The 26,136-nt window shown below is 38.5% G+C and overlaps 1 protein-coding gene across 8 annotated transcripts in view; it reads right to left on the bottom strand.

Moving 5' to 3' along the window:
- Nucleotides 1-2,060: 2,060 nt before the first annotated feature.
- Nucleotides 2,061-26,136, bottom strand: part of SNX13 (sorting nexin 13) — a 93,928-nt gene continuing 69,852 nt past the window's right edge. For 6 of the 8 annotated variants that reach the window (XM_048510774.1, XM_048510776.1, XM_048510780.1 and 3 more), the window contains 11 exons: nt 25,740-25,777; nt 24,245-24,314; nt 22,354-22,526; nt 20,484-20,591; nt 18,804-18,914; nt 14,802-14,963; nt 12,531-12,602; nt 10,235-10,380; nt 8,471-8,539; nt 6,695-6,807; nt 2,061-6,432 (listed from right to left, as the gene is read on the bottom strand). In XM_048510774.1, the coding sequence (XP_048366731.1) occupies nt 6,185-6,432; nt 6,695-6,807; nt 8,471-8,539; nt 10,235-10,380; nt 12,531-12,602; nt 14,802-14,963; nt 18,804-18,914; nt 20,484-20,591; nt 22,354-22,526; nt 24,245-24,314; nt 25,740-25,777 (1,310 nt within the window). In that variant the 3' untranslated portion in view covers nt 2,061-6,184. The remainder of the gene's footprint in view (nt 6,433-6,694; nt 6,808-8,470; nt 8,540-10,234; nt 10,381-12,530; nt 12,603-14,801; nt 14,964-18,803; nt 18,915-20,483; nt 20,592-22,353; nt 22,527-24,244; nt 24,315-25,739; nt 25,778-26,136) is intronic. The other 2 variants (XM_048510775.1, XM_048510778.1) reach the window with 2 other exon arrangements.

The following is a 26,136-nucleotide window of genomic DNA, read 5'->3' as shown; positions in this document are numbered from 1 at the left end:
ACTTGCTTATTTAAATAACATCACATTTCCTCTATTCATATATGCAGTATTACAACTGGCTGCCATTAGTATTCGTTTGGTGATATGACATAGCCTAAATAAATAAAATTTGTTCTTCAGGGTACCAAAGAACCACAACAAAACTATCCCCACAGGAACAAACAAAGGGGATCTCAGCCACTCTGTAACATCAAGATAGCCAAGATAAATGCGGAACAGCTGGAATGCTACATCTCTCAAGAACAATAGTGCTTGCATGCAGTCCCAGCTGTTGTGAAAATAAAACGTAAGGGGGAAAAAAAAGCTAAAGGACATTATTTCACATTGTGGGTGTAAAGATAACATAATACTTTGTGCAAGGTCTGCTAGTATTTATAGCTAATGGCTTGGACCCAGTGATGCGTGAATGGAAAGGATACTTAGTGCAGTTCCGCTTGCACAAGCAATAGCCAGAGGTTGCAAGCAACACAGGGCTTCAGTGATTTTTAACAAAATAATAATGTGCATATAGAACGAAAACATTCAGAGACTATTGATATGATTCTATTTTCAAAATTTTATCATAGGGAATTCCTTGTGAGTTAGCTTGAAGTGCATTCATTTATAATAATTTTCATTAAACAAAAGAGTGTACTGAACATGTACTGTCAGCTGTAGTCAAAAGCCTCTGCTGTCTGGCACCTTAAAGACTAACATGTTTTATTACATAAGATTTCATGAGCTAGATATAATGTTGTCATATATGAAGGCTGATCATATATGGTTTGTAAACACACAAACAGAAACACAGTGCAGGGAAATGCATTATGCAAGAAGTAACAGGTATCCAACCAGCTTTTTCATGCATTCTCACTCAATTCCCTACAACAGGTACCATGATACTTAGCATAGCCTTTTTTGGTGCTCTGTCACCAGCAGAAAAACTGATTAAATCCAACCTAGTATGTTATTCTGAGATCCAAACAGTAAAGTTGAATGCAACTTTCAAGCAAACAACCCTGATGCCACCTCTGTCCCTTTATCTACTCAAGTGCAGGGGCGTAGGGGGGGAATTGGCGCCCAGGCCCCACTCTGCTCCGGCTGCCAGGGCCTGGCTGGTAAGGCAGAGGGGGCCCCTCCTCGCGGAGCCTTGCCACCCACCCACTTACTTTATTTCAGCTGGCAGCCGGCTGAAAAAACAACCTGCTCTGGCTGCCAGGGCCTGGCGGGTGGGGGAGAAGGGGTGTGGGACACCTCCCCCTCAGAGCCCCATCCCCCACCCAGTTACTTTATTTCAGCCAGCAGCTGGCTGAAAAAACAGCCTGCTCTCGCGGTCGGGGCCTGGCTGGTAGGGTGGAAAGTGGGAGGGGTGTGTGGGGCAATTTTCCACCCCTCACGACTCCAAGGGTGTGCACCTGGGGCAGGGCACCCCACTGTGCCCCATTATCGCTACGCCAGTGCTCAAGTGACAGTGTCTCACAGCTCAGTTCTACAGGCCATGCCATCATTCACCTGCACCTTCTATAAATTTTGGGCCAGCAAGGTCTATCTGCCAATTAAGCTGGCAAAATTGGTTGCTGCACTACAACAAAGCAATATAAAATGGAGACTTCAGCATGAAGCTGCTGAGCTGCAATTTATATGCAGATTCCACAATACCAAGTGTGAGCACAACAGGGGCTGGGAGAGTCTAGCTCACAATAAAAAGCAATTGTCCCTCTGTTCGATTTCGGGATGGGAGGTGTTAATCAGGAGTTGGGAATGATTCACCCCCACTATAATGGGAGCATTTTTTTGACTTGGTCTTGTTTTCATGTGTGCTCTGCAATGTAATGGAACTCATCTATTTCTTGGAATAGCAGGCAACTGACCATAGTACTTCAGGCATGTGATGATCTGGCTAATGAAAGCTTATGCCAATGTAAATTTGTTAATCCTATTTGTGATTATATCAAGAACCAACACAGCCCACCACAACCCAAGATTCCAATATTTCTGCAGTCATTCCACACACAACATTTTACAGGTCATTCTGCAGTTTAAAAAAAAGACAGAAAAAAATAAAAAGATACACTCAAAGCTTTCTTGTTAATACTTTATTAGTGTATTTTTCTGAGCTTTCTCTATTGGACAAAACATAATGCAAACTCCAAAGAAAAAAAACCTTAAAGAGTTCTTAGCTGTTCAGGAAGGGGGGGGGGGGCACCTTGCCATTCCAATTTGTTTTAATTCTTTGCTAAAGAACTGGGGGAAATATCAATGGAACCATTAGGCACACAGTTGACACATACTGTACAATGATATGCACAAGCCATTTATTAACAGCTATATTAAATGTGCTCTTTAGATTTTGCTCCTTGTAATGTAAGACCCATGCTCATTTGAGCACAGATAAGAAGGAATTTACAAGGAGCGACAACCAGACTTTTAAAACAAGTCCTTAAGTAAGCCAACACAGCAGCAGTCACAGAAGATAAGTTGTTGGTTAAGACAGTTTACCTTTTATCTCAAAACCTTTTTAAAAAGCTTCTTTTTGATTACAGTTATTCAAATACACATGCATGACATGAAAATATTGCACTAAAATTAAAACTGAGATTGTGGAATCCATATTTTACTTTTTAAAAAAAAAAACTGGTACACATTCTGGTAGCATTTAAAGTTAGTTTTTAGTACTAGCAAACACCAGCAGCAAAAGTTTCATGATGACCTATGTGAAATATTCCACCTTTTACGGTTCATGTTCTTTTAATTAAGGCTAAAGTAAGTGCATTTTGTTGGACAATGGCACATTTATTTTCAGAGGCTGGTCACAGCAATCATAAGCCAGGACATACCTGACTAGACATTTACACAATCAATTTTAGGGGCGCTTTGAAAGATGTAAATGACACACAGCTGATATAATGTGCAGGGACAACATGAACTATACACAACAGTTAAATCGGGGAGAGACATTATAGATGGTTTCTGCCAAAGAGACACTTGGAACTTAAATACAGATGACAAGACCTTATCTATATGCAGAAAATGCATTAAATGAAACGATACAGCATTATGTTCCATTCACACAGTTCAAGATTTTATAGATACTGAACCAAATTGTAAAATTCAGCTGTTGAATATGACTCTGTGGCTTAATATGAATGCCTACAGATAAGAGGCACTACACGTTTAGTTGACATATTACCCCATTTTGCAATACTGTAAACTAAATTGAGTATTAATATTTTTTTTAATCACAGATTTCAAATGCTAGGGTTCTTTTATTACTTATATATACACCCGCCATGCTTTTGGTATCCAATACTCCATGTAGATTACATTATTTTACCATGCTAGACGTTAACTGGGCTAGAACATGCAGATATCAGGGGCCAAAATACATCTTAAAGCAGATCTGGGGTACAGTTTCCTGACATTTCTATTTGGATTTAAAAGCAGTTGCAGGAGTTCTGAATTTGACCGTGTAACATGTAATTTGGCCCACAGAAGCGGTGTACACCTTATTCTCAATACCGTATTAAGTCTGTTACTGGGATGAATCATTTCAGACTTGCAAATTGAAGCTCGGCAGAAAAGCACATTGCTTTGCATGGAGAAGGTCCTGGATTCAGTCCCTGGCATCTTCATTTACAGGATCTTAATTAAAAGATGCTGGGAAGGCCCTTTCTGTGCTTGAGAACAGCTGCCAGTCAGAGGAGACAATACTCAACCAGCCAGGTCAATATTCTGACTGTGTAAGGCAGCTTTACATAATGCTTATCATAGAAGGAGACAAAATCCCTGCACATAGAAAACTAACGTTCAAGAAAAATGCTAAGACACAACCGTCAGTCTACTATGTGGAATTATTTCTTCCTGTTTGTGAAGCATTCTGTTATGTCTGAAGTGGTACAGCCCCAGGACAGGTTTATCACCTCAGTGAGAACTAGGCCACAAACCAAGATGTGAACTGCCGAAAATTTTGGAAATATGCGCATGAAGGTCAAAATAGACTTGGATAGCTTTTCTTCTCTTTTTAAACACACCAAAGCAGTTGCACCATGCTGTAATTTGACCAAGAAACCAGAAATGAGGGAAGCATCAATCTTTACTTTCATGGCAATTTCCTCTGTGAATCATCCCCCTCATGCCTCCATAAGCTGCTATGAGCTTAGTGGAGGGGAGGAGAGACAGACAAGTTAGGGGCAATTATGAGGGGAAGGCAGAAGAAGAAAGGATGAAAAATCCCTTGTAAGGCCACTTTCCTGGTCAAATTAACAGTCCCACGCAGCAGCTTAAGTTTTTAAAGGGAAGCAGAGTATTCCAAGCACAGGTCATTTCTAAGTAAGCCCAGAGAACATTTGTTAGCACTTCAATTGCCACCTTTATTTAAGAACATGGAGTATGACAGACATGAGTAAATTGATACTCCACATGTTACCTTAGCTCTCCTTTTACTGGTGTAAGAGATTATATGTACAGCATGTAGATATGAAGAAAAAATGCACTTGAACACATGCATACCGTAATAATGACGGCAAAATTTTTATTACAGCATGGCCACCTCACAGCAGTCCAAGTGGGGGAAAAGAAAGAAGTAGGAAACCTGCTCATTCAGGCCTCAGACAGGTGACCTTCTTGGGTATGCCTCGTTGGACCTTCCATTTCCTTCCCCAAGGTTTTAACTATTTTTTTTCCTGAATTTTAAGTTACTATATACAGACCTTAGTTCAAAGATCTTTTAAGTACTGCACTTACACCCCCACTGGAATTACATAGCCTGGAAGCAAGTCCTTCAATTAAAATTAATTTTCTTCCAAGAAATGTGCTCAGTATGAGAGTATTAAATGATTGTTATCTTAGATGTTTGCACTTTCAACTATGTAACAGGATATTCAGAGGTTTATAACCGATATGTGGTAATTCCTTGGTGGTAGAAGGTGCTAAGGAAGAGTCGGAAAAGGAGATGCTGCGTTCAAGATCAATTAAGGCTAAGCAAGCGGAGTCAATTATTACTTCACTCTTAATTAGACATCATGTTTAGAAGTAAAGAGCATAGTAGACCGGGGCTTTTTTTGTGTAGAAGAGGTTTATTTATTAAAATTTTACATTATGCAAAAAAATAAAAAAGATAGTTATTTAAAAAAATATTGTAGTTGTGTCTCTTATTTTCATATATACACAATGGTGCATTCAGGAATTTGCAATTGTTTGCATATGACTGTTTGATGAAGTCCAGAAGACTTTCATGTCAGTAAGAAACCAAGTCATTTTAGTAGTTTTTCCACATGAGGTGTACATACTTAAAAGGTATCTTAGGGTGACTTTAAATGGAATACAGTACAGGTTTTCTTGAAACAGGTTCTTAGTGGAAATAGTGGAATTATGTTATAATTTGATTCTCCCCTTTATTTAAACAGCTCCCCTTTTTCTAGACACCTGTCCCTCCCATTAGTATGTAGTTACTATGAATCTTCTCCTTTAAAATTATATTCAGATTGCATATAAAGAGGCTAATCCAAACCACTGTCTATTTTTCTATACTTCTGCCTTTCCCCACAGAATAATAAACCCAACCAAGATAGTTCATTTAGTTTATTTTCTGAATCCAGGAAGGGGACTTGATTGGATTTTGTGCCACAATCTGACTGCTTTCAGTTAGTAAGAGTAGTTTTTTGGGATAACAATATCTCTCAAAACCAGCTGATCCAAAAGATTTTGCTTCCTGCCAGGTCAGCTTGTCCAGAGCTGCTGACCGAGACTTACAAAGTATCAACAGCCATAATGCAAATCAAATCACACCTGATTCTCACATTGCACAATCTCCCCGTTGCAAGCGAAGCAGTCAAGTCCTCCATTGCTCTCACCATAAGTTGTGCTTTACTTATCTTCCAATGGACAGTCTAGCACTTATTCATTTCTGGCAATCATCAATTCTGTCAGGAGTGGAAGGAACAGACGTTCTCATAGAGCAGGCTAGTATGCGTCTCAGCGTTGCATGACGATGCACCAAATCATTTAAGACATATGACCCAGTTTATGGCGTAGTGGTTGCATTATAGGTGAAGGATGAAAAAGAACCACATTTCTTATGGATGTATTAATAATCTAATATGTGACACTAAAAGACTGGTGCAGAAATAACAGCATGAGAGTTTTAAGCCCCAGAGAATCTGCCCAGGATAAGGGCAAATGGACACCAACGCAATAGTTTGGAGTGTCACCTTTTCTGTAAAGAAGGCGCTTGTGTAGATTGTAGTCTATGCTTGTATCGTTGCATCTGCTTTGAACGTGAATGCAATTTGTTGAAGAGCTCACGGAATTTATACATTGGGAATAAAGTTTCCAAAAAGCCCTCCAGAAAGACATACACCATCCTCTTATTGAGCTGGGTATGCTGGAACATTTCGAAGACACGGAGAATGCCTTTTCTTGTTGTCTCAGCACCAAGGATGTGCTTCAGCTCATCTAGACAGATCACAAAGTTATATAATTAACAGCTTTATCTGAACTATTGCATTGCAGATTCTTAAATAAGATTTTCAAAGAAATACCAAGGCAATGAGAATCAACACGAATGAAATGATGAAAAACTCCTTAGAGAAATACACTTTCATTTGACATTGAATATATTAGTCCTTTGCAGGTAAAAAATTGCATTGTTTCACTGAAAACACTTCATACTTCGAGTCAAGTCGTAACCACAATCTGAATTCAATATTTCACATACCTGGCATTATTCCCAGTAATTTTGTTTTTCCAGCTATTCGTGTTCGCATTCTGATGGCTTTGTCTCTGCGTGGAACAGTCTCAGCTAAGATGCCGTTGGGCCAAAAAGCATCTCTGTAAGCAAAGAAATTTATGGATTAATATGAAATTCATGTTAGAATTTTTAAAAATCTCATTTCATTTTAAGATCATTGGTAGGATACCAACATTAGATGCTGTGTTAAACCCTCAATATGTGTAGAGATTTTTTAAACAGATCAGTTGAGGTTTATTTTTGGACTTTCACTGTACAAGAACAGTAGGTACCAGAGGGAGGAAGGAAGGTAAAGAGGCAGCCTGCACAAATAGCCATGGTCAATAAACTGTTCTCCCTAGAGTGGTCAGAGCAAAAGAAGAGTGAAGAAACAGCACCAGGCTGGGGAATATGCAGAGTCTAACTCTAGACAGTTGAATGTGAAGAAAGCTATAGCCATTTTGGCAAACAAGGGATATTAGAACCTCGATACATTAATATAAAGAAAAAGAAACTTCTCCCTTTCCTATTCTCTGTAGGAAAATTACACAGCTAAGAAAATATTGAGAGCATACAAGAGATGGTCTGGAACAATTACATATCACATTTATTCCTACCTGTGTGCCTCCAAAGAGCTTAAGGCAACACAGGTGATTAGACCCTCTGTCCACTTTAACAGCCACCCCATTAAGCTGAAAGACACCATCTAACCTAAGGTCACCTACTGAACTTTGTGGTGGAGTAGGGACTGCATTTGTCTCCTGCTGCTACACCAGTACTCTTTCCATTATATTACACTGTTCGGGGTTTTTTAAAATGATCTGCATACACCCTGGTCTACACCTTCAGCTGCAGCAAAAATATAGCAATATATAGTAGTGCCTTGGTATGACTTTTCCTTTTCTATTTGGAACATGTCAACATTGGCAGAAGCACAGCCAAGTGTAGTTTCTGGACTGCGGACTGCTCCGCAATTTGGCAGTGCTCCACAAGCATGCTATTGTGTACCAGCAGAATCAGGATAAATCCAATGACCCAAGCTATGAGATACAGACACAGCTCTGTGTATGAGAGGAACTTTGCATATGTGGTGCCAAAAGAGGGGATGCCACTGAGTTCAGTATGACTAACAATTCATTTGCAGTATTGTATTCGTGTAGCACAATCACACAGGTAGTAAAAATGATTACTCTGTGTTTAATAGTGGAAAAAATTAAAAGGTAATTTTAAAGTCGTTCAGTGTAGTTTATGAAAAAATGTGTAATCATACTACAATCAACCAATTTTCAAATGCACAGGCCATAACATTAGGTTCAATCATCAAAAGGGAATTGTAAAAAAGATACATGAAAAAGCCCTGTGAAACAGCTTTGCAAGCATTCCAAAAGTCTTGCCAAGATAGACGTTTTCATATTGTCTCTGGAAGTCCGTTTTGATGAATGGGTGCAATGACAGAAAATGTCTAACAACAGACAATGGTAGAATGAGCCTTCTTTAAAGAGGCTACTTTGAGCTGAAAAAGCTGAGCAGAACTGGCCCATGGCTACATAAGGCTGATATATTTTTCCAGCAAGTGGACAGAATTACAAACCAGCTTTTTTCAATACTGACTTCCTAGAAAGCAATCTTTTTCAAGCCCAAGGTGATTTAATAGTTCTAATGTGAAACAGCATAAGTTGTCAGTTAATGCGGCATGGTTGTATATATTCATTTGGACATGAAATACGTCTTGCTTTCAACACAGCATGAACAAAAGGGACATACCTGAACCGTTTCACTGCATCTGCGACTTGTTCAGGAGAGGTCATCCAATCAACGTGATCAACTATTTTTCTGAAATGAAGATGGACATGCATTTCTGGGTTAATGATTTTAAGCCAAAGATACTGCTTCAGTGCCTTGAATATAAAAACAATGAACCAAAGAAAACAGGCAACAGTTTCTAGTCCAACACTCCTTGGAACAGTGATAGCTGAAATAGGAGAGAAAACTGATATTTCTGTCACAATATAAAATTTGGCAGAGCGTTAACAGGTCCGCAGCTATCGAAAGTTCTGAAATGTTGAAATGTGGGGGGGGGGATATAAATATTATAGCTTACCATAGGATGCTCTTGTTTATAATACACCATCATTAGAATCAAGCTTAGGTTTTAGTAATATTTATTGTGACGTTTTATTGTATTTTCTTGTTTTAGATTTTGTAAGTTGCTCAGAGCCCATTTGTAGTTGGGATTGGGCGAGATATAAATTTAATAATAATAAAAAATTCCCTTCGGGGATCGGGCGGTATATAAATTTAAGAAATAAATAAATAAAATAAATAAAATAAACCTTTGTGTGAAGTTGACTAGAACAAGCTTAGCCTTGACTGAGAATCCTTAATAAACTACTGTACAAAAGTAATGATGTTTCATTCATGATGTTTTAAAGGATACCAGGTATTCTGCGTATTAGTTGAGCCAATTTTAGCCTCACAATATCCCTGCATAGCATGCCAAAAGCCCAGAGGTGCTGAACAACACAAGGCCAACTGTTAATCTTCACAGTGGAACAGGGATTTTATCACATTATCTCTGCAGTGCATATCCACTCTCATTTCAATACATGACTCAGATTCGAAGATGGTGGGGAGTGGGAGATGCTGTGTTCCCACAATGGAATGCAGCCAGTCCATAAGATAGCAGGGTAAAAGATAAAATAGAGACGAAGGAGCATTAAGAACTGGATGACATGAACTGAAAGAGGAAACTGCACAAGAACCAGCCATGATTATTCTGATAGTCTTAATAAACATTCGTTGTTGTGTGTTTTCCGGGCTGTGTGGCTGTGGTCTGATAGATCTTGTTCCTAACGTTTCGCCTGCATCTGTGGTTGGCATCTTCAGAAGTGTATCACAAAGAGACATCTGTGTGTAACGGACTTCCCTCTGTGATACGCTTCTGAAGATGCCAGCCACAGATGCAGGCGATTAGGAACAAGATCTACCAGACCACGGCCACACAGTCCGGAAAATCTGGCCGTGAAAGCCTTCGACAATACATTAATAAACATTGTTGCAGGGTAGGAAGAAGAGTTCATCTCTGTTGAGAAAAGATTTGAGAACTGAAAAGGTGGCCTTTCAATGCAGCTAGAGTATGTCCTGGACCCAACCATGTGATCAGATTAGAATTAAAAAAAACTTTTCTACATAGTGCAATAAAAATAGAGGTCCAGCGTGGTATCTTAAAGACTTAACAAAAGTTATTCCTGCATGACCTTTCATGAATCAGAATTCACTTCTAAAGATGCTATATGAAGCGAACTCTAGCTCACAAAAGCTCATGCTGGAATAACTTTTGTTAAGTCTTTAAAGTACCACTGAGTTTTTATTTTGTTACAACAGACTAACACGGCTGCTCCTTTGAATTTTAGGCAATTCTTTCTATAATTAAATGGCATTCTAATTAAAGTTTTTTTAAAAAAATAGTTTCTCTTAAGCATTCTTCTAACACACAAGGTTTAAGAATTAGGACAATGAAGTCAGTACTTATTTAGTGTGTCTCCATGCATCGCTCTAATAAGCTGCTGAAGCAAGTTTTTGATATTTCTTCGTAACCACTGATTCCTCTCCTTCAGATCAAAGACTTCATCCATGAGTAGCAGCATTATTCTAAGGGGGATTGTGTCATCCACCTAGTAAATTAGGGAGAAAAACCCCACAACACTTAAGTAAAACTGGTAATCTTCTTTAGAGGTTTTCAATAATACTTAGTGCAGAAGATAAATATTATCTTCAAATGATCACATTAACAACTTGATTACATTTTGGTAATGAAAATAAAAATAGCTCCAAACAACTTGTTTTGTTCAGGAGTGTGAGCACACTGGAAAGTTTCAGCTCAAATAAATATCATTACTTCCTCATCAGCTACACTTATTGGACTAGCTGCTCAGCACAGAAAATCGTTTCTTAGTCACTAATATACAGTGTTTGCATGTTACAAAATCTCCCCCAATAAATAAATAAATAAATATATTTGAAGATAAATATTTATTTATTTATTTATTGATTGATTGATTGATTGATTGATTGATTGATTGATTGATTGATTGATTGATTGGGGGGAGATTTTGTAACATGCAAACACTTTATATTAGTGATATACATATATATATAGTCCAGCACTGAATGAGTTGATACACAATTGTTCTCTCCCATCAGCACCTGGAAAGGCTACCCATTGAACGCAAGCATGCAAAAGTGGCATAAAGTACTCCACTTAAAGTTCCTGCTTTTAGAAGTTCTTATATTACAGAATTTAAAACTAGATTAATATCTAGTTTACCTTGATTATATCGACAGCATTAAAAAAAACTGTTTTGTACTCTAATCCCAGGAACCAATTTAGAATAGCTCACCCACTACAATTTTTACTTTAAAAATAAGCATATTCCTATAAACTAAGGCCCCTTCCGCACACGCAAAATAATGCGTTTTCAAACCACTTTCACAACTGTTTGCAAGTGGATTTTGCCATTCCACACAGCTTCAAAAAGCACTGAAAGCAGTTTGAAAGTGCATTATTCTTCATGTGCGGAATGAGCCTAAGTTGGCTATTCTTATCACATTTAAATACGTTTTGCCACACAAAAAGGATCATGGAACACAAGAGCCTTTGGACTGGGCATTTGGATATTGACAACTCTGTTAACTTCAAATAAAACTGTTGGAATAATGATGCATTATTTCAAGCAGCCTAAAGACTGAATCCATTAGATATTTTCCCAAGAAATTAATACACATACACTGAATTGAGGGATACAGGAATTCAAGTAGTACAACTGAATATCCATCAACCGCATTTTAGAAGAAGTAGATCTCCCATAATATGCATATACTATAGATCTTACACAATTAAAGACACAGAAAATTTGCATATTACATCAGAATAAAGATAAGCAAACCTCAAGATAATTAAAAATGCATAATATGAAAGCTGTCATGTTCAGGGGGAGGCATTTGTCAAAGTCACAGTAGCATAGTTGATATAAAGGAACACAAACTGGAATGCTTTGATGTAGAAAGAAAAAAAATGTGTGAAGTGTAGAACAGGTGCAGATCTGTGACCATGACAAATCTGCATATAATCTGTAGTAATCTTATGGACTGTCTGTCCTTATTAAAGATAAAAGATTTTTCTCAACTGATTTTCACATAATTCATCAATGTTTCAACCAAACATTATACAGCTTTGAAGACATCAAGAGTTCAGCTTTTTCAGCTTCTACGTTAAATTTACATTTTCCACTTCTGTGCCTTACATTTAATTGTACAATAATGACTCTCCATCCAAAAATTATTTTTGTCAAGACACAGATGTTGCTCTTCTTATAAGGTATTTATGAAAACTCTCACATTTAAACTGAGAACAGACACAGAAACAGACAAATTATTTTCATGCTGTTAGCACATAAAATCATATAGGCTTTCAAGTTTTTTTTTATGATATATAGAATATATCTTTATAATGATATATAGAATGGGACTCAAAGAATTGCATAATTAGTTTTACAAGAGGATTTATGGCAGTTCTGAAACAGGAGCCTTCCACTCCATGAAAACCTTCATTGGAAATGGAGGAGAGTTTTAAAAACAGCTTGGGGTATGGTAAACTGGTTGACTGATCATTGGAATGTGCATGCCAAGGAACAATATTTAAGTACAACCTGCAGTAGTTTCCTAAGTGAAAACAAATAGAGAAAAGAGCATCTACTTCGTTTAATAAGGCGCAATGCATTCAACAAGGATTTTAACTGGAAACAAAAAAAGAAAGCAAACTCACAATGTCCTCGAGCTGTGCTCCAACACGGCTGTGCTCAGGATCAACATATGTCTTCTGCATTAAAGGAGACTCCTAAATCCCAAAGAGAAACACTTGACAAACAGCACCAGTGGCAAATTATCTACTTATCCACCCACCCATCCTTTCCAAAGTCACAGAACAGTAGTGAATTCAACATTGCACTTCATATATGGATTTTATATGGTAGAATGAAGGTCGTTTAAAAAATGGAACAGAAAAGTAGCTAATTAAGATGCACTGCAAATCCAATGCTAACCTAATGTGAAAAAGGCTAACTAGTCCCAGATACTAACTTCCTGACAATGACCAATATTTATTTGCAATAGGAAAAAAAATCACATGAGAATTACACACACACGCGCACAAACAAAATCTTGCATGTACAGACACACTAAAACCTATTTCTAAATAGTCCAAGGGAGAAAGATTTTATACTTGACAATTCTCTTACTTTTGACTTCACATAGACTTTTATGCCGACAATCTAGCATTTTTCTGGTGTCATATTATTCACTGTTATTATTTACAGAATTTATACCCTTTCTGCTCTCAATGGGGCAATCAATGCATCTGACAAACTACGAAAATACATAATAAAAATACATTTTCAATAAAAACACAATTAAAGCCAAGTTAAAATATACATACAATATATATATTTTAATCCAGTGTTAGCTGACCCTTGGCTCACCCTTGGGTTAGAAAGATTACTTATACTACTTTTACATCTGTTGTCACATACTTACACATTTTTTAAAATTAACACTAATATGATTGAACAATCTCATATTCATGCAATACAAACAAGATGAGAACCAGGGGGAAAAAAGGAAAGGTACCCCCTACGCTTGGGTTGTGACTGCCATGCATTGTGCTTCATTCATTTTCAAACTGAACACACTTGAAACATTCTAGTGTATAGAAAGATGCATTCATGTGAAACAGAGCAGAAGTTGGGTTAGCAATGGCAGGGCTCAATGGGTTAAGTGTACCATATTCAGAGCAAGGGGAACCGATGAAAAGCAAGGTCACTGGCAAAATGGAGGGAAACTGCCCTCATCCAGGGTCTCTAGTACAAATGTGGAGAATTCATGCATTCAGGAACTTGACTCAAGCAAGGAATACCCCATTTGTAACCATTCTGGAGCGTGCACCTCAAATGCACGGCACACAGAGCATTCACTCCCCGCTTAGGTAAAGCAACACATGTGCATTGGAGCCCTGCGAAGTTTTGGATTGCAGTCAGTAAGTGGAAACATGAAATTGTTACAGTAAGCCCAAGCCCTTCAGTAATTCAGTAAGCGTCTGTAATGGCGCAAGTGTTGAAGTAAATGCCATGTGTACTGTTCAGATAAGTTTGAAAGAAGGGATGAGAAGCCTGAAACTGAACATTTTCAAGATTGCCTGGAAATAAGCCCCGAATACCTCCTTCTTTCTGAGGAAATGTATGTTGGGTTTGAAAAATTAACCCCTGTAATGTGACACAACGACTTATGCAGCATGCTGATGACAGGACAAAAGAAAAGGGGGGGGGGGAGCCACAAGACAGATCACCATCCATAAAGAAAACGATGCTCCAAGCCTATTTAAATACAGTTTCAGAGAACTAGAGGCTCCTCACTATAAAAGGGAAGCTGTTTAATACTTGTCCTTACATGACTCTTACACACAAAAACGGAACAGGGGTTTCCCACAGATTTTACATAGTAATAGTCAACACACATGACTCTCACAAATCAGTTGTGTTTCCAACAAAAAAAGCCCTGAAATCTAAAGGAATGAACAATCACTGAGCTAACTTAGACCAGATGCAGTAAGTTTTTCTCTCTGAAAATATCTGACTTCTCCCTGAAAATATCTGACCACATAAAGGACCTTCTCTGTTTTCCTTCTCCACCAGCTGCTGTGTGCAGCCAGGTGCTATATAAAACACCAGGCATCTCAAGGTTAACAAGGTAGCAGAGCACTCAGTGCCTATCAGAACTCCACAGGAAGAAATACAGTGGATCACAGATGTCAGTACCTTAAAGCAGACAGTACTACCTTTAATTTCAAAACAAACATGGTAAATAATGCCTGGTTTTCAAAACTACTTATTTTCTTGGCTCTCAGACTTCCAATTAAAAAGAATAAGCCAACACCATTAATAAACGTTATCCAACTCTGGGCCTCCCTCATTCTCACTTGCTCAAAATGAGGTAGCCCCAAACGTAGCAGAGTCCGCTGTTTATCACTTCAATGCATTCTTACCTTGAAAAATGATTGCTTTATGTCTTGTCCCAATCTTTCTGATATTTTGCCCATGTTGTCTGACATTTTAGTCATCCCCTCTGTCAAGCTGTCAGGGAGGGACTTGACAGCATTTGAAACATTTCTCATAGAATTACGCAGTGGGTTTACAAATGTGTCCATCTGAAGAGGAAAACATTTACCACGATTGCATAAGTCTATGAGGATTACGACTACAGTCACTCAGTAACGTCTGCTGAAAAAGTCACACCGTTTTGGAGAACAGTCACATAAAATCATTACTACTTTTTTTCTGTTGTACTTTCAAGCATCCATAAAGGCTCATTTCAGCAAAAGAACAATTTGGCTACAAGCAGCGAAAACAGGGAAATCAGAAGAATGAAAAATATCATCTGCTGTATCAGTCTGATACCTTCTCTCCCATCCCTCCCTTAACAGCTTCCCCTTGCATCCTGATTTAAATTTAGATTGCAGATTTTAAGAGCAAGGATTTTCATTTTGCTTACACGATATAATGTGCCATGTATACTCCTAATAAATAAATCTTTACTATATAACAGTCATTCCGCACATGCAGAATAATGCACTTTCAAACTGCTTTCAGTGCTCTTTGAAGCTGTGCGGAATAGCAAAATCCACTTGCAAACAGTTGTGAAAGTGGTTTGAAAACGCATTATTTTGCGTGTGCGGAAGGGGCCTAAGACAGCAACGCTAAGAAAAGTTGAAGGCAGGAGGAAAAACTGAAGACACAACAGATTGATTGACTCTACAAAGAATGCCAGGGCCCTTAGCTTCTGAGATCTGAAAAAGGCAATTACCAGTAGGACATTTTGGAGGAAATAGGGTCACCTTGAGTTGGTAGTGACTTGACAACACATAACACACACCTATAGCCAACGATAAGTCTGGGGGGACTTGATAGGTATATAGAAAATATGACTTCATAAATTAACTGCACCAGCAAAAACACAGACCCAAAATTGCTTGCTAAGAATTGAGAAAGTTCCACATGAATGTAGAGAGCAGCTAAGCTTTGAGAGGAGAGATGGGGACATATGCCTACCTCAAGCCTCGAAGAGCTTATATTACCCTACATAATGAGATCTGGGTTGGGAAGCTGAGGTCCCAGTTGATTTGTGCCCATTGCAATTATTTGCTGACCCTAAACTTCTACTAAAGCTTTGCTAATAAAAGAGAAATTATGAACAGGTGCTCAGAGATAAAAGAAGAAAATTAAAACAACAACAACAGATACATCATAAATATTTCCTGGTCTATTAATGCATAACTATTGAGAAATATTAGCAGTTGGATCACAATGCCAGTAAACATTATCCTACGTCGGTGGTGGCAAACCTATGGCACAGGTGCCAGAGATGGCACTCAGAGCCCTCTCTGTGGGCACTCGCGCACAGAGTTCATCATGTGAGGGGTGTGTGGAAAATCACTCTCCACACACACATATCTAGGCTGGCCTGGGCATGATACTTTACCCGGGAGTGAGCTCGGTTGCTGGCAATGGGGCTTGCTTCTGAGTAAATCCTCCTAGGATCGTGATTCACACATTTGAAGCATTGCATGGTTGCTTCACTAAGCTTACTCCTGAGTAACGCGTGCCTCGGAGCCAACCATTTTTTCTAAACTAAAACCTCAGTATTCAGGTTAAATTGCCGTGTTGGCACTTTGCGATAAATAAGTGGGTTTTGGGTTGCAATTTGGGCACTCGGTCTCAAAAAGGTTCGCCATCACTGTCCTGTGTACATATTATGTTATTTTGAAGGGCAAGGATACTGCATCATAGTTAATAAATGGGCAGAATTGTCTGGTCCAATAAACAGAGGGCTGCTTTTTCAGCAGAGGTTCTGGATTGAGTTCTTCTTTCTTGTAACATATATGAATTTACCAGAGCTCTGACTTTACATGATTATATACCTCTTTCATCACCAACAACCAACGTGGGCCTGGGAAACACAATATTATGACATGATAATGTAGACAATTTCTGCTAAAGATTGTGAAAAGGGGGATCTGATGTGGGGTTGATGTTTCCAGTGCAGTATAAGCTAACTGTACGGTAGTTCTACCCTAAGTCTAATTAAAATACTTTCATTAATCTATGCAACTGTTCTTAACTCCCTTTCTTACAATCCTAGAACAAGTACAAAACCTCACTGATTCTCCTGAACTCCTGGGTTTGCAGTTTCCTATTTATCTGAAATTATTCAAAGCTCTATTAACCGCTATGTTGAGGTGCTAAGTAGTTCTGCTTCCAAACTGGTAATTTCTTAATGTGAGCTGTTTACTAACCCCTGTAGCTAATAATCACCTCTGTAAATCTCAGAACTTTCATCTTTATAAAAGAAAATGGTTGCAGACCTAAACTACAGAACTAGCTAAGACTAACTCAACAGTAAAAAAAAAAATTGGGAGTGAATTTCTGGGGCGGGGGCCAGGACACAGGGCCGTGCATGAGAAGAAGAAAGATACGGTTCTCTCTATCAGGATTCCCACTTAGCTACAAAGCTTCATAAAGAGCTTGCAGAGTTCTTGAGCTTACTCACCTTGCTTCCTTGCTTCACAATGTGGGTAGAAAATTTAACATTTTTATAATAGCAAACAAGAATTTTTTTGGTTTAGCCACTTAGTGAACAGTGGATAGATAATCTGTTCTCCAGTTTGACCTGGTGTTCAAATGAACTTGGGTCAATTACAGTTCACTTCTTCCCCACAAACTGGGATCAGGTCAAGGTTTCAAATCCAGCTTTGTGCAAAGGGTCACAATCATAGAGGGCTTTAAAGGGGGATTAGACAGATTCATGGAGGAAAGATCTATCAGTAGATACTATGCATCCACTGGAGGCAACCATCCAACCACAAGCAACATCACAAGAAGCCTTTGGCCTCTATGGCTTGTTTGGTGGTCCCCCAGGGCAACTGGTTAGCCCTCATGTAATGCAAGATACTGGACTAGGATGGACCATTGGTCTTATCCAGCAGGGCTCTTGTGTTCTCACAATGCATTTTGACAACTAGTTTCTGAGGAAAAGGTCTTGCAGCAAGGAATTTTGGGGAAAAGATTACCTCATACCTCAAGCAAACCTCACACTATGGAATAACGTGTATTAGTGGGGAAAGCACATACCATGGAACAATAAGATCAATACGCTAGCTCTGAAAGCTTAATTAATTCCTTAGAGAGAAGTCAGTTCAGTTTCCAAGCAGTTATGGAATCTTGAATACCTATCAACGCATGCATTTTAACTAAGTAATTTAAAATTTTATCACAGCACCTAATCCATACAAGGGAATTCTCAAGGCAAAATGAGGAAATCATGCTGTACAATCTGCAAAGGTATCAACTTCAAGCACAGCTGGTGGATGATCAGCTTTGACAGAAGTGCTGCATTGGAAATTTGGTGCTTAGTGCCATAGATTGTTTGATGTGAAACAGCCTTTTTAAAAAAGCCAAGGGAAACATGCATTCTTTCTTTTGCGCAGGAGAGTGATAATTATAAAGCATGTAGCACTTGAAATGGACAAAGGATTTGAGGGTAGAGAAAAGGAAAGGAGTAGTAACATTCTTCAATAACTGGATGTAATTTTGGATTGATAGTGTATTATAAGCAATTTATAACATTTTTGTACTATAAAAAACTCATTCTGGAAGCCTGGCTTCTTTGAAAATAAGTGTCAATATAGTAAAAGTCTGGTTAACTGGCATCCACAGGGAACTGGCTAACCAAATAGGCCAGTTAACAAAATATGTCAGTTTACCAGCTATGTCCCGAATCACATGAGTGAACAAAGTTTTCCATTTAAATTGCTATTTACATAGTATCATTATATCAAGTAAGTCTGTTGAAATATTAATTATGGAACACACATTTAGCAAATGCTTATACAAACAGCAGATAAAAATGGACTACACTGACTTATTGAATACAACACTGTAGCATCACTATATCACTATGACCTATACTAAACAACAGACATTAATCTTACCTTCCGAGCAAAATCTCCCTTCCCTTTACTGTAGGCCTTATTTTCCAAGAAGTCGTATACACAGTGGGCTAAAATTGGGGAAGCTTTCATCATTTCAGGAGTTAGCAAAAGCTGAGAAATAAAAGAAGCAAGTAATTTTACCTAATAATTAGAAAGGAACGAATCATAAAACTGGCAGTCACAGGAATGAATCATAAAACTGTGTAACAGAGACAAAGCCAGACTATTTGTTTTGCTCCTGATATGGTGGTAGAGAATTAATTTCTTTGTATTGTTGAAGGCTTTCACAGTCAGAATCACTAGAGTGTTATGGGTTTTCCAGGTTGTATGGATGTGTTCCAGTAGCATTTTATCCTGATGTTTTGCCTACATCTGTGGCTGGCATCCTCTGAAGATACCAGCCACAGATGCAGGTGCAACGACAGGAGAACATGCTACTGGAACATGGCCATAGAACCTGGAAAACCAACACCCTAATTAATTTCTTTTTCATACCCAAACCATGAAAGTTGTTTCAGTTTTTTAGAAGTGCAAATACTTGTAGATTTTTATCTTAATTTTGAAGAATATCAATGTGATATATAAAATCTGTTTTGTGAAAAACGATTCTTCTTCCACAACCATAGTAATATACATGAAGTTGCTGAAAATGGTAACTACCTGGTATAAATTTGCTGTGAGTGTTCCTTGCACTCAGAAATACCAAGATACCCTGACTGGTAAGTGATTTTTCCCACTGGGTCTTGAGACAAGGCTTAGCTCAGAGATTACCAAATCTTTTTGGGTCATCACCCCCTTGGTTCCAGAAACTCATTCCCAGTACCCCCTGCCCTAACTTACAAAATGCACAACCCACTAATATTTGCACAACCCACTAAAGAGAATAAAAGTGAAAAAACAGTAATAATTGATTGCACATTTACTCAAAATCTAATTAAAACTTCTTAGTTTAATCCAGTGACTCCAGATCTTAATGCAATGGATAATCCTGATGGAAGCTATATCACTTTCCAAATGTCTGGTTTAAAGTCACTTAGAAGGGCTTAAATGTGTGTGTGCGTGTGTGACACACACACACACACACACACACACACACACACACACACACACACACACACAGAGAATCCCCCTCTGGAGCGAACGCACCCTTGCGCTGGTGTGGGTGCCCAACCCACAAAGCAGAAACAGTTGAACATATTATGGGCAACTCAACAAAGGAAAACACTCTGAACATTGAAACATACCAGCAGCATACTTTTTCCTTCTTAATATATATAACTCGAGAAAATAAAAGATGTAGGGGGACCACAGATAATATCATGAAAGGCATTTGCAAGGTTACAATCTGGTTTGGGAAGCTTGCTGGAGCTTGGTCAAACAAGTTCAGGGACAGCACAACTTTTCTCTGTCCCACAGTTCTCATAATACTTGAAAATAAAACTATCTGAAACAATGGTATTTTTACTTACTAACACAATAGCTGTTAACAATTACTTGACGGAGAACGCTCAAAACGCCTAATTATGATTGTGCCGTACATATGTTGACACAATTAGTCCGTTTTGCCCCTGAAGTGCTAAGATTGCAACTGAACAGTTTGTTGCAATTTCAAGGGATCAAATAAAAACCAAAAATTCATACATACACCCCTTACAGAAAAATGTGAGTGAGAGAACATACCTGCAAGTACGCATTTAAATCTTTCTTCCTTTTTTCTAAAAATTCTCTGTCCATGTTATTGAACGTTTTTTTACCTGGAAGCTTTAATATACTTGCTAGATTTTCAACCTAGAAAGAAATACAAGGAGCAACAGAGTTACTGTTCAAATATATCCATACCTAGAATTTACACAAAACTTGAATTACCATTTGTTATTTAACAAATGTGTTATTTAACAGACACATTTCTAGACCAACGTAAATGTAACACTGCCAAACCTCTTTAGTAATGGCTACAACATGAAGGGGAACTCCCTCCTGCTTTTCTCAGCATTAACCATGATGGAGTTAAATCTTCACCAAATGATTTGGCTAGTTTGATAGACATAATCAATCACATTTGGTGTTAATGCAGACATAATTACAGTGAATAACTCTGGCCAGGATTGGAAAGATTTCTGAACCTCATTTAGTAGATTAACTTGACATGTTTCATGTGAGTGCTGAGATTAGCTGTGGTTAACGACAAGCCACCCAAGCTTCTGATTTTTGTTAAACGCTTCAACAAAAAATGTTATTTCTAGACCAAACCCACAGATTCAGCAGAAAAGCCTGCCGAAGGAGTTGGTACTGTGGACCTTTCCTGTCTTCCCAGGAGCGTATCCCAGGAGCCGAGTGTTTGTCCCGAAACAAGGGATCCACATGGACAAAATGCACCACAGTACTGAGGGCTGGTGAAAGAGAGAAAACATTCTACTGCACATGAACATACCCTTGTGTGTGCCTAAGTACTTCTCCGGATGTTGTCTCATGATGTTTTACACATTCACACATCTATTTTGCTATACCACCAAACTCTTGAAAGGTGTAGTTTACAGCGGTTCCTACACTGCAGACACATTTTTCCTGGACTGGTATATGTATTGAAGAGCCTGTCCAGGATTGCCAAAGTTTTGCCAAGTATTTCAGAAACCTTCAGCTATAGATATCAATATCAAACCACTAAGCCAGCACTCTGCAAGCTATGGTTCCAGAGCCATAAAAACAAAAAGAGCACGGTATATTAGAAAGGTCGATGGGTTGCTAGCAAACCTGTATGTGATGGGAAAGAGTTTTACAGGATAACACGCTTCACAACTTGAGGTGAACAGCTGCCAGTAATCTACATGGAAACCATGCAGAGATTTATGCCAATCACACATGGTGCTCCTGTATATAATAATTACATATTGTGAGATCTTGTGTGTGCCATTTCTAATGGGCTCTCAACAACCAGTGTAGTTAGATGTGGAAAATTTATGGACAATTAATCAACATGTCAATTATTAGTAATGTTAAACTGTATAGGTTCAGTTATTCAAATAGGTTCCCAAAAACTGGCTCATTTTTTACCACGTTCTAAATTTTGACGTAGTTCAGAATTTTCAGGCTAATTATGAGCTAAGGACAAGCATTACCAAAGTTCAGACTCAGCTTTTGCTTCGCCTCAGCCGTCCCCTTTTCTCTTTCCCACTGAAAGTTACCTGAAGGCGTCAGCAACAGGAAAATCTGCTGCTGTGCCCCCCTTGGTTGGTTATAGCAGTCCTGTGATAGCAGAACTCTTAAGAAATGTATCTTTGGACTTTTTGACTCTGTAGCTCACAAAGCTGCTGAATGGATATGTGTGAGAACAGTACAGATCATCTTGCATTTTTCCCACTTGGCAAGAATGTTTCCTCATTGAGGGGGTGGGGTGGGGGTGAGAAAGCTTAGAAAAGGCCTGAGCTTATAATATCCTGACACATAGCAAATCTAGATTGTTTACTTTACAGGCCAAGAGGTACAGTCACTTCTAAATTAAATGAAGGAAAGAGCCACCCCGCCAAAAGCCTCTTCCAACTGTCATCTTTACCTGCTCAGTAATCCTCATATGGAAGTCATGGAAATCACTGTAGCGACGGTATGTTTTCCACACCTCTTCACCATTTGGAGTACGACGACGGACGGTGATGGCATACAGCGCATACGTCTTGCCATGATCGTTACAAACTCCTGCCATGGCATATGGATCATAGTCAGCAAAGACTAGCAATTTGAAACAAAGAAAATGGAAAGGAAAAAAAGGAGGTACAGAAAAGAGGAGAAAGACGAAAGGGCAGAAGAGACATGAAATGAAAAGATGTTGGAAAATGACAACACGAGACAAAATGGATATGAAAACGGAGGAACAAAATGAACTGCTGGACTTTGTGAAAAAATCTTTAGTAGATGCTGCAACAGAACTTTCTCAAGGCCTAAACTCCATTGAAGGTGTGAACTCCATTCAAGGAACACAGAAGGTATGTTTGGACTAATTAGCTTCACTGAAGGTGAGGGGACAGGAAATTGTTTTCAACAATGGAACTTGTCATCCTTCTTCAATGAGCACAATGTGCCTCGCTGCATTTGCCACTAACCTTCCTGTTAGCAGCTGTACAAACATGCACCACTGCAAGACAAGTTGGCAATCTGAGCATCATATGCGTACCAACAGACTTTGGGTAGGGGATACTATGGCTCAGAACATCCGCTTGGTATGGAGAAGATCCTAGGTTTCAACCCCAGTGTCCTAGTTTCAAACCTCAGCATCTCTAGCTAAAGGAAACAGATAGAAGGTGACGTGAAAGAGCTCGGTTGAAGACCCTGGAGAGCTGCTGCCACTGTTCTTGATGGAGCAAAGGTCTGACCAGAAAAAAGGAAGCTTCATGCATTCACATGGCCTTGTATGTAAATTCAGACAACACTGCATCACGGCAGTGCATTTTGGAACAATATGTGAAGGGTTCTAATAAATTCTTGTAACTGGTTCAGCAGCTATGGGACTTTTTGGCCAGCCGGGGCCATGGAAGATGCCTTACTTTCTTTCCTTAATAAAACATCAGTCATTATTACTGGTGCTAGAATACAAAAATTCCTGAATGAAAATCTATATTAGGCAACTTGAATTTTACCAGCGTATATCAACGTACATTCTGGTCTGATCTCCTCAGTCAAGACATAACTCTACAAATCTTTCAAAGTTGCAAGTTTTTAAAAAATGCCATCTTTGTTTATGTTGGGAACAAAAACACTTTCCTTTATGATCTATCTACTGTTTAATTTGTTACTAAAAATAAATCAGGTTACAGTGAAATGAAAACTTTTGCTTGGTGAAAATGCTAGATGAATGTCAGATGTAAACAAACAAAATTCTGATGGAATGCTCGCAAATTCATGCAATTCAATGGTGACACTAATGCACATCAGTACGTTATACATAGACGAATAAAGTCTAATCTTACACAGTGTAGAATTCAAGGCATTTAGGTACAAGTTACATTTGAGTAACTCAAAAAAATTCAAAATGATAGAGGGAACCGGGAAACAACTTCTGTAAGCCCAAGGAGATTTAGGCAGGCTTTACTCAATCATTAGTGCTCCCCAACAAAGGGAACTTTCAAAAGCAATTTGTGATATTGGTAAGTGGGTCAACTTTTCTTCCCCCGTAGTCCAAAAAATCTGCTAGGCTGTAGCAAACCCTTTGCTTAATGCTCAGCAACTCTTTGTTCCAGAGTTTAATTCCAATAACTCTGCTAAGCAAGCAGAGATCATGAAGGAAAAAAGGTCACAGGACAAAAAAACCGATTCAGATGTAAGAGATTCCAAATTATTTAACAATGTAATGCTTCTGAAGGAAACTGCGATATCTCTGTGATAATGTTCAAGTATTATGGTGATAATGCCCAAATATTAGAACAGAAAGCGTCAGTCAGCAGTGAACTCACCGGTATCTGAAATACAAGCACGTAGTTGTATGAACTCATCAGAAGACACATTTGAAAGGTCATCTAATGACTGAAAGAAAATAATTACAATTAAAACTGTTAATATTTAAACATGCTTACCAGATCAGGGGGCTGAGCCTATCCTGAATTTTGTGGCCGAATGCCTGTTGCATCTCATAACCAGTAAGCAGGGCATAGAGGGGATGATCAACCCTATGTTTGTCCCAGGCCACCAGTGTTAAAAAAAAAAATAATGCTCCTGAACATAGAGTTTACATTTAGCTACCGTTTTTACAAGTCAGTAGAGTCTTCAGCAAATGTGTCTAATGCTTTCTTAAAAGCCACCTAAGCTTAGGGCCAATTATACAGGGTAAGAACGCCTGAGGCTGCAGAGGAGAGTTGTATTTTTGAATGTTCTCCTATGGAAAAAAAATTAAAAACCTACATGTTATAAACAAACACATCGTTTTAAAAAGTTGAGCACAGCCACCTCACTGGTGTACTAACTTTTAACTCCCAATTTCAATAATGAATCCAGCTTTGAAGTAGGTACACAGCAGAACTAATATCGTCTCAGAAGTGACGGTGTCCTTAACACTCTCCCTGACTACCTAAGATCTCCTTCACTGCAGATGTGGCCGCTTAGTCATCAGCATGTTGAGCTAAGATATGAGAGATGCAGGTTCAAATCCCCACTCTACCATGAAGGTTCCCGCCATTCTTTCTTAGCCTAACCTACCTCATAGAGCTGTTATGAAGATAAAATGAGGATTGGCAAAACATTCCTTAGAGAAAGGTGGGGCAAAATTAAATTATTATTAAACGGGTAGGGTTTTAAAAAAATTAACCTGCTATTTCCTCCACAGAATAACAGGATCATGATGTAGAGGCAAACAATGGCAAGACACCTCTGAACGTTTCTTGCTTTGAAAACCCCGTCAGAGGTTGCCATTAGTCAAATGTGACGTGACAGAAAAAAAATCAAATGCAGTTCTAAATAAAGCTGTCTTCAGCTTCTAGTCCTAATAAAATATTTACCATCTATTAGTACTGAAATTATGTAGTAAATATGTAGCAGGGACAGAAAATACAGCAACATGCAGTTTCTATGGTGACACAGCAGCTGAGTAAAAAAAGCAGAGGCCCAGGATATAAAATCTTATAAGAATAAAGAATATCCCCATGCATATTTTACAAGCATTACAAAAGTAAGGGAACAGGTCCTCATATATGCACACAATTATCACTATTAGCATTCCACGGAGCCACTGTTACTGTCCAGAAGATCAATTGTTAAATGCCTAAAATGTGACAAAAAGTACGAGCACATTTGGAAGTTGTAGGAATGTGGAAATATGGAGCAGTCCCTATGTTTGCAGCGAATAAGCAATTTAAGCTTCTCACTCTCAAATACAAAAGATTTGTACCCACAAACTACACTGATGCAATTTTCAAAAAATACAGTTTTCCCTATAATGTTCCAAGGTACACTTACCAAGTTAATGCTTCCTGTAGGAGACCCATTAAATGATTCTGCAATAAGAAAATGTTTTATTTTTATGATTGAATTCACACTGACTGAATTGCATTACGTTCAATTTTCCAAACAAAGATTTCTCAATAGGTAATATATATAAATTAAGATTCAAATCTGGATGCAAACTATTCCTGGTACACTTACTACTATACTCAAACATCATAAATAAACTCTCATGCTCACAATGTGATAAGCCAGGAAGCCTTGTCTTATGGGCCTATATCCTCCCAGCTTCTCCTCTCAAGAGGGAACATTTATGTCCAGAGCCCTTCGGGGATAGGGCGGGATATAAATCCAAATAAAAATAAATAAACAAATAAACATGTCCTGCAGTATAGATTGTTCTCACCACAAA

The sequence above is a fragment of the Sphaerodactylus townsendi genome, linkage group LG11, assembly GCF_021028975.2.
Source record: "Sphaerodactylus townsendi isolate TG3544 linkage group LG11, MPM_Stown_v2.3, whole genome shotgun sequence".
Classification (NCBI taxonomy): Eukaryota; Metazoa; Chordata; class Lepidosauria; order Squamata; family Sphaerodactylidae; genus Sphaerodactylus; species Sphaerodactylus townsendi.
This window is presented reverse-complemented; position numbering and strand designations above follow the sequence as displayed.